The sequence below is a fragment of the Convolutriloba macropyga genome, chromosome 1, assembly GCF_964194025.1.
Source record: "Convolutriloba macropyga chromosome 1, txConMacr16.3, whole genome shotgun sequence".
Taxonomy (NCBI): Eukaryota; Metazoa; Xenacoelomorpha; order Acoela; family Convolutidae; genus Convolutriloba; species Convolutriloba macropyga.
Window position 1 is genome coordinate 46,188,731 of NC_134468.1, and position 9,064 is coordinate 46,197,794.

The 9,064-nt window shown below is 41.5% G+C and overlaps 1 protein-coding gene across 1 annotated transcript; it reads right to left on the reverse strand.

Annotated features, from left to right (window-relative positions):
- Positions 1-7,628: 7,628 nt before the first annotated feature.
- On the reverse strand, positions 7,629-8,857 carry LOC142349508 (uncharacterized). Its single transcript, XM_075401115.1, has 2 exons — positions 8,686-8,857; positions 7,629-7,939 (listed from the first exon to the last, which is right to left on the reverse strand). The coding sequence occupies exons 1-2, from the start codon at positions 8,800-8,802 to the stop codon at positions 7,691-7,693; spliced, it is 366 nt and encodes a 121-aa protein (XP_075257230.1). The 5' UTR covers positions 8,803-8,857; the 3' UTR covers positions 7,629-7,690.
- Positions 8,858-9,064: the final 207 nt, after the last annotated feature.

Below are 9,064 nucleotides of genomic sequence, written 5' to 3' on the forward strand. Positions count from 1 at the left end.
CTGCTTGCAATTCCAGTTTAGGGACAGTCATTACTTTCATTGGCGCCACGCGCGCTTTCCCCAAAACAAACGCAAGCTCTGTTTTTATCTTGCCCGTAGGGGTTGTTACTCGGGCTCGAAGAAAAGCGACGGCACTAAAAATATCCTGGGAACTGTCACCGAACATATGCAACTCTGTATTATGAAAGGGTCCACTAAAGTAACTTCGAGGAATTTTGATGTTTTCAAGCTTTGGTAAGTCAGCACTCCAGACCAAAAATCTTTGAACCATGTCCTGTGGGAGCTCGTCATCCCATTGTTGTCCCGTGACACGCCAGATGTCTTTTAAGAGCAATCGCGCACCGACGGTAAACGGTGCGACAAGACCAATGGGGTCAAAGACTTTCGAGACAAGACTTAGGACCAAGCGTTGCGTGAGGAACTTGGTGATAGCGCAGCTTGTACCCCTACTTACAACTAAAGTGTCATTAGTGTGATCCCACTTTAACCCTAGCACATGCGATGAATCCTCCTGACATGAAACAATAACCTTGGGCTCAGTAGATTGAGGCGAACCATCAATTCGATCAGCCAGATTTTGCACATTGCTTACAAACTTTGTAAGCTTGAACCCACCGAGATGGAGAAGATGTACCAATTCCTTCGATCTATTGATGGCTTTCTCTGGAGACTCCACTGAGTCAAGATAATCGTCCATGTAGAAGTTTTCAAGGACGGCTTTTGCAGCTTCGGGGTAAAACTTGGCATTGTCTCTCGCAGTGCGTTGTAATGCATAGTTGGCGCATGTGGGCGAGTCTTTAGCCCCGAATATATGGCGCGTATATTGATACACTACAACGTTAGTTGTGGGGTCCTCCCGCCACAGAAAGCGAAGTGATGGTTGATCTGAAGGTAACACGCCAACCTGTAGAAACATTCCCTCGATGTCGGCGGAGACGGCATATGGATGTTGTCGGAAGCGAAGAAGTACGTAAATAAGATTTTGGAGCAGATCAGGGCCAGTGAGCAAAGATTTATTCAGTGAGGCGCCATGAAATTTTGCTGCTCCATTGAGCACCCTACGCACCTTACCTGGTTTGTTCGGGTTTAAAACCGGATGGTGGGGTAGGTACCACTCTTTATCAGACCGGCTCTCAACCTTGTGAGCATCCGGAACCTCAATTACATACCCCTTATTTAGGTCTTCCTTGATGGTACTAGTATACTTCTCTCTGAGGTCTTCATCCTTGGCCAAACGTTTTTCGAGCGATTTTAGTTGCACAAGGGAGGAGAAGTAATTATTTGGGAGCTGAATGTTGTCTGCTGCCCACAGCATTCCGACATCGTATCTCAGGCCATTGTGTATGGTGGTACTTTCAAGAATTTCGTGAGCCCTTGCGTCTGCTGCAGATCTTGAGTCTACCTGCTTGTTTGCTCCGAATGATTCAATGTCGTACCATGACTTTACTTGACTTGCTAACTCATTGTCATGTTCGATATTCACTTTAAAGCACGTTGAGGTTAAACAAGAACTTGATGGTAACGGACCGCTTAAGACCCAACCTATGGGTAAGCGTACGGCAACGTGTGAACGCTTCTCATCGGCAGAGAAGTATTCTAACGGGCGGATGGCGTGATAGACATCTTGTCCGAGTATCATCTCAATGTCTTTATAGGAATATGTCACGGGATCAAGGACTGCTAAGTGTGGGTAAGTCTCCTGCAGGGCCTGTACATTAATTATATCAGAGCCGACGTTCAGACTCTCTTTAACGAAAGGGTTGATGGTAAATGGTTCGAAATCTTGATGTTCTCTTGGTTTCACAGTGACTTCAACAATCCTAGTGTCGACTACTTCTTCGGTATTAATACCTTTGACAGTTAGCTTTAGTGATTTACCGTGCAAACCGAGTCTATCTGCGAGACTACCGGCCACCCAAGAGTTACTGCAGGCGGTATCACACAATACTAAAGCCTTGGTATCTAAACCGGACGAATTGACCAACTGCAATTCAGTCACCTGAAGAAGCCCCTTAACATCAGTAACAGATGACATTGTTGTGGTCTTATTAGGCTGGAGTTGACTAGAAGCTGCTTTACTTTGCCCTGTGTTGCCAGAAGGTTGAATGGCATTGGAATTTGTCGACTGTTTTGTTGGGAAAACCCTATCTGCTCCATGCAATAGTGTGTTATGCGAACTATTGCACCCTTCTGCTCGGCACTTTCTTGGTTGAGGGCACTGGCGGAATGTGTGCTTGTCCCGTAAGCACGAAAAGCAAAGTTTATTATCTGCCACCAACTTAGCTCTCTGGGTTGGAGTCTTTTCCTTGAAAACTCGACACTCCCATAGCCGGTGGTTACCTTTGCATACAATGCAGCGAGAGTAAGTGTTTGTGGAAGAAGATGGCATTTGCTTCTTTGTTTCCCTTTGTTGTGAATTTGATGCAAACACTTTTGAGGCTGTTTTGGTCTTGGTTACTGAAGTGCTGTTATCTTCAGGCCTTGCCTTGGTTGCGCTTTGTTTCATAAGATCGTGGGCCTCAGCCTTTTCTTTAAGCCAGTCGTTAAAGTCAAGGAGGGTAGGCTTAACCCAGTGCTTCTTAACCGTAAAGAGTGACCATGACTCTTTCATGTTTGGTGGTAACTTCTGTACCGCTTGGTTAAGTAGGGAAGCGCTGTTCAGGTCAGCATCATATGATAGTGACTTGAAAACCCCAACGAGGCTGGATATGGCTGCAGAATAGTTAATGATGTTATCACTATTGTGCATTTTAAGAGGCGGAAAGTTGCTTAGTTTATCCAAGTGTGCACTTACGACTGCCTGTGGCTGGCCAAATTTACGTTCCAAAGTCCTTAGTGCATCCTTGTACATTAAACCACAGTAAGCAAACTCGGCGATTGCAATCTTTGCTTTACCAGTGACGAGTGTCTTAAGGTATGTCAATTTAACGTCATCAGTGAGCGTTTGCGAGTCAATCGCGCTTTTGAATTGACCATACCACTCGTGCCATTGCAATGGATCGCCATTATACTGAGCAAGTTTCCATTCTGGCAAGGGGTCATTTTTCTTGCTGGTTATTGCATCAGCTAATTCCCTAATCAATGACGCATTGTCCGGTATCGGAGGGGCAGGTGCAGACACCTGCGGACCACTCCAACTCAACGGAGTGGGCCCAACATAAGGGTATGTTGGCTGAAAAACCGGAGTGGCCAGACCAGATACAATATTACTTGTAGTTGCAATCGGGTTTTCCTGATGTGTGCCGGATGGTGATTGCATATCAATCAAAAGGGGTGAATTCGAATATATTTGTTGTGGAAAATTAGTGGCTGATGGTGCAATGTGTGCCTGTACATTTGGAGCAACATTATTTACGGTGGTAGCGTCTTGGTTGACTAATGACGGTCTGTGCTGTGGAAAACGCCAATGACTCATATTTGGCACAAAATTTTGGCCGAGAGGGATATTGGGCATATTTGGGACAGGAGCAGCAACGGAACGTACAGCTTTGTGTACTGGGTTATTATTATTCTGGAATGTTTTGACGAGAGGCTGATTATCCAAAGTGGCTTGTGGGATGGGAGCAGTGAAGTTAGGTGCAAAGACTGGGTTCGGAATCGGAAGGACGTTAAGATGAGCGGGTTCGGAGTTGTGCTGTTTAATGTTTGGACTTGGTGGGGCGCTTGGGTGCAGGGGAACGTTTATTGCGGGGGCTGGATGACTTGTTGTCGGAAAAGGAGGAAGAGTGGCGTTTGGTGCTCGGGGGACAAAATTAATTTGTTGTCGGGAGCATATTTGCTGGGTCGAATTATTCTTGGGCAGACTTGATGTTTCAGGTCCCCTGGATTGCGAAATTTGAAGTTGTGCGTTTGGAAATAACTCTGTTGCATTATTCTGATTTTCTTGCGGTGCGAACGGCTGTGGTGGAATGGGCTGTTGAATGGGTGGTGAAGAAGCCCCTGGGGCGTGTACAGAAGGCGGCTGACTATCCGCGGTTCCTTGATTAGTTATACTTGGGAGCGCCATGCCTCGGTGGCCTGTTTGATCCATTTGCGCTCTTAGGTGCGCCTGGTAAAACGCCTGTGTGTTAGCAGCAGCCAAAAAATTTTCAGGTGGGGTGTAATAAGGGTCGAGTTGCTGCAAGGTCTCATTGCTTAAAATGTAATTGCCTCGACAATTTGTTGGAATGGAATGCCTTGAAATTTCAGTGTTCTGATCTTCCACTGTTTTGCCGTTGTTGTGGCTAGGATATTCTGGAGCGTCAATCATAACCTTTGGTTCGCTAGTTTTCTCCTCATTGTGAAAACTTAAAGCAAGTGAGGTGTTGATCCAATCTTGGACAGCCTTTTCACTTCTCATTGAGCTCCTAGCACTTGCAGTTGTTTCAGATTGGCTACCTTTAGAAACGGCGTCCAGCAATTCAAATTCTTGCAGAGTTGCCTCTGCCAACCGTTTCCTGTTGTTTTCCTCCAGTTCATCCAATTCCATTTGCTTTTTCTGTTTAGCAAGGAGAATGGCTGCTTCATTCTGTTTTTCAATTTCTTCACGCTTCATCTTAGCAATTACGTAATCATGTTTACGCTGACTAGATGTTTTTGACGATGTCATAATTGAGGGAAGTCTAGAATGAATGGAAGCCCTCGGTTCCTGAAACTCACTCACTTTATCATCAGCAGAGTTGATGTAGTTTCGTGCTGAAGTGAGGATCTTGTCGTTCTTGGTTGTCATTGCCTCTAAGTAAGACTCTAGTGAAGGAACAAGTGCACTTGGATCCTCTGTTTTTCCAGCAAATGCAATCAGGTCCTCATTTTTGTCTACAACAGTCATAAATGCTTCGTTGCACTTTGTTACTAGGCGTTCAACTTTCACTCGCCTACTTTGACTATTTATACAATGAAGGATATCTTCATGTATAGCATGCAATTCAGCCTCACGCTTTGACCTGGCAGCGTACAACTTTTTGACTTTTTGATCAAGACTATTAGACATCATGATGTTATTATTTTCAAAGACCAGCAAAACTACCACTGCAGACGGTTATCTATTATATGCACACTCCAAATAAACCTAATACACGCAAAACAAACCCAACGCAAAAGACACCAAACACAGCACACTGTAGGCAGTCTGTAAAACAAACCGCCCAAAGAGCAAAGAATGTCGTCGAGCACACTGTGCCCAGCAAAAACAGAAGTGGAGCGCTGAACGCTATGCACTCAACGCAGAGGGAGACAAAGGACACACGGGAAGTCGAGCGAGGAGCGCGCGACGAAACGGAAACGGGACGTGCGGGAAAGCGGGTGGAAAACGCGCTACGCAACGAAACGGGACGGTGGGAGAGAACGGGCGGGAAATGAGGTTGGATAGAACTATGTTAGCAGACCACAGCAAAAACTCAAGCAAACAACCTAGCCGTAACTCCAGAACAAACTTAAGTCACACCCCAGGAAGAAGGAGAGAAACTACTGCAAGACAACCTAACATAGTTCATAATGGGTTTATAACGACAAATTTAACGACAAACTAATTTACGGCAATGCAGTAGTACACTAAAAGAATGAAAAGGTCGAGAAAATAACTAGCCGTAACTCCAGAATAAACTTAAGTCACATCCTAGCAAAACCCAAACCGTAACAAACAATCAGCATACTAACGTTATTAAACAAACTACAGCAAAATTGAATAAACTACAGTAGTGTGTTTGTAAACTAAGATAGTTGGAAAAGTCGAGAAACAATCCAGCCGTAACTCGAGAATAAACTTAAGTCACACCCTAGAAGGCAACAGGACCAAACCAACTAGCAATCGTACAGGTACACTTAAACATACAGCAGCAAAATCAATATACTACAACAGAAGGGCTAGTAAATTAGTAAAGTTGAAAAGTCAACGGACAATCCAGCCGTAACTCGAGAATAAACTTAAGTCACATCCTAGAAAGCTATAAGAACTAAACAACAAACCAGCATACTAGCATACTCAACATACTACAGCAAAACAACAACATACTTCATCACATATGACATAGTTCATCGAAAATCGGAAAAGTAGCGGAAAAAACGAAAGGCGAAGTTTTGGGAGAGCGACGTTATTGAAAAAAAATGTAACACGGAAAATTGAAGAGTGAAAGGACGAAAAGGACACGGGCAAAACGGTTCATAAACGATCGACGAGAAAAATTATGGGAATTCGATAATTTTTTTTTGTAGGCCGGAGGTTGTGAAAATTTTCACAACTTTTTCTTGTTAATTGAGTTTCAGTCAATTTACGAACCTTCTTGCTGGAAAATTGATTTTTTTTGACAAATTTGTCAAATTTTTATCCTTTTGTTCAATATCTCTATTTTTGGTCAATTTTTTGGCAATTTCTTGAATACGGAACGGTAATTCAATAAACAGGTCAACTTTATGCTCGGAAATACGGTTTATCAATTTTCAGTAATATTTTTCTAAATTTTTTTTAAATTGCCTCAAAATTGACCAAAAATTTCCAAAATTGAACAATTTATCATAATTGTCTCTCAAATTTCTCTATGTCAGAGGTTATTTTTTGATATACAAACCGACTATATCAATTTTTTCGAATTTTTGGTAAATCTACCAAAAATTTTCAAAATCGATGTTTTATCGCTCTTAAAAATTCAACTGTAGGGGTTATTGGTGACCAGATATCCTAAAATTTTGATTTGACTACCCCCTGCCATAATAAATCAGGGGTTGGGTTTCTTGCCGTCTAAACTCCGATAAGTAAATTAAGGCACAAATTTATTCCAAAATTTATAGTTCTGTCTTACAGTTTTTTGCTACTTGACTTTACCCGTCGGATTGTTCCTCCGTCTTTTTTTCCCTGTGTCAAGGCCAGTCAGCACTGTCAATCGTTTGCACAATCTTTTACCAACACCGACAATTAGGTCCTTTCGGTAAAGAACTTGTAAATTGTTGTTCCACTTTGCAGCTTCGATCTTCTATAATGTCGTGAAAAAGGTTGACGTTGCTGTCTTTTGCGTCATTTTCATCGAAATCTATGATGTTCCAATTCGTGTTGCACAGTCGATGCGTCCCATGCGCTGTGATCAACACCTTTGTTTATGACGTCACTGTTATTGGCGAAATACGATGTGTTTTCAGATAGATTTTCTTGTAACTGTTCAGTTTGGCTCACTGTAGTTTCAGGCGATTGATAAATAGATTGGTACAGACGGATATATTTGATGTCAGTTTAGTTGGGGTCGAGAATCGATCAGTCAGATTTGGTCCACTTACTGATGTTCATAATAGGGCCATTGCTCTTCTATTTATTAAACCGGGAGCGGTACCAATATTAACTCAGTAAACGAGAACTGTAGTTCGAGGATTCAATTCGCTTTTTCGACATATAGACAGCATAACAACGTGTAAGCATTATCGGTGTACAAAGCAACAAGTGGAACTTAGACGGCAAGATTTTTTGATGCTCATTTAACAGGTTTTTTCGTCTGATGTCATTGACGTCAAAATCAGTTCGTATTCGATCGGCAATAGTCTAGAAAACCTAAAAATATTAAGCCGAAAACCAGCTTAATCGATACATATAGTGGTTATATTTACTTAAAATTAGGTTAAATGAACTTTTTCGGAACTTTCTATGTATATTAGAACGTTTTATACGCATTTAAATCTTATTCTATACGCTTTTAAAATACTCGAATCTGATTGGTTAATAATATCTCGCTTACTTATTTACTTCGTAACATCGGGAATTGGCAATAGTATTGGATGATAAATAACCTCCGTGGGCTCTGTAGACCCAAGTGTTGCACAAGTAACGATAATGATGGATGATGTTGTTCTCGTCCATGGAACCAAAAATGTTTTCATCATCCCATTGCCCATAGAAACAGTCATCTCTCTTCAGGTTGATCTGACAGACTCCACTTGCACTCTCTGTGTCATTTTGAATGTCAATCTCAACACCACTGTCCTAATTAGACATATCATTCAGGGATCATTAAGTTGCCGTATTTCTCCACTTGAAATATTGCTCAAAAAATATTGTCCAAATATTGTCTGAAGATCGTTTTAGACCCGTAGTTTTACGGAAAAATGCTCAAAACCTTCATGTATTTTTGACCGTTTTGATTTGCATTGATTTTTTGGCCGTTTTTCGTATGTAGTTTTTAAAAATCGTTTTTTTTCTGGCCACCTTATGAACATAAATTAGTTGTATCAACGTTGATTTGAAGTTCTATAACTCTATGATAATTAAAACTATCTATTATGGTTTCATTGATATGGAACAATTAAGTATTGTTCTGATATGATATGGGTTGTATGATCCCTGTATGACTTCTGAGAAATGACGACCCAAAAATTATCATAATGAGAAAACTGATCTGATTTTGTGACTAGTTTTTTTCGGGATCTTTTAGAACGTGCCATAGACGGGTTATAGAATTTCCGTGGATTCCAACGCTTTTACTTAATCCCTTTATTTGATTAGATATATCGATACATAGAACAAAATCATGTCTATATTATGCATTTAACACATTATCAGGTTGTGTCATCTCCGGTGTTTGGGACAAAAAAAATAAAACGGCTGTGAAAAACGGACTTTTTTCAACGTTAGAAAATGAGAAACTGCTACCGTTGCTGCAGTAACAACCAATAAGCGACAGTCAGTAAATTTTTGCATGATAGAGCTAAAAATTGCAAATTTTCGCCCACCTTACAGTGAGGGCCCTCAGTTTGTGCCATCCCGCCATAGACACAGTTCTCATCCTCGATCATTCTGGAATTGGCTTCTAGATTGATGGCATCCACATTCACAGCATCCTGCTTCATCAATGTACACAACCTATCACCGCAGTAGTTGAACGACTTACACTCTCGAGTTCGAGCGCATATGGCTGCACAACCTTTTCGAAAATGCTTTCTTGTCCGAGGTTCAAATTTTTATAGGTAAGCTTCATATATCTGTTCACTAATCGAAAGTATTGATTTCGCAATCCAATTCAAATCTCAACAATACTTAACACAACTTGATGAAATAATTTCAAAACAACTGAATTTCTTGAAACACATTTAATGATTTGCATGTCATCAC

Bases quoted from the DNA above. Each gene is read 5' to 3' on its own strand.
- LOC142349508 (XM_075401115.1), bottom strand. From the start codon at position 8,802: ATGAAGCAGGATGCTGTGAATGTGGATGCCATCAATCTAGAAGCCAAT. The intron at 7,940-8,685 runs GTGGGCGAAAAT...ATGTCTAATTAG, and splicing joins CTGAGGGCCCTCACTGTAAG to GACAGTGGTGTTGAGATTGA.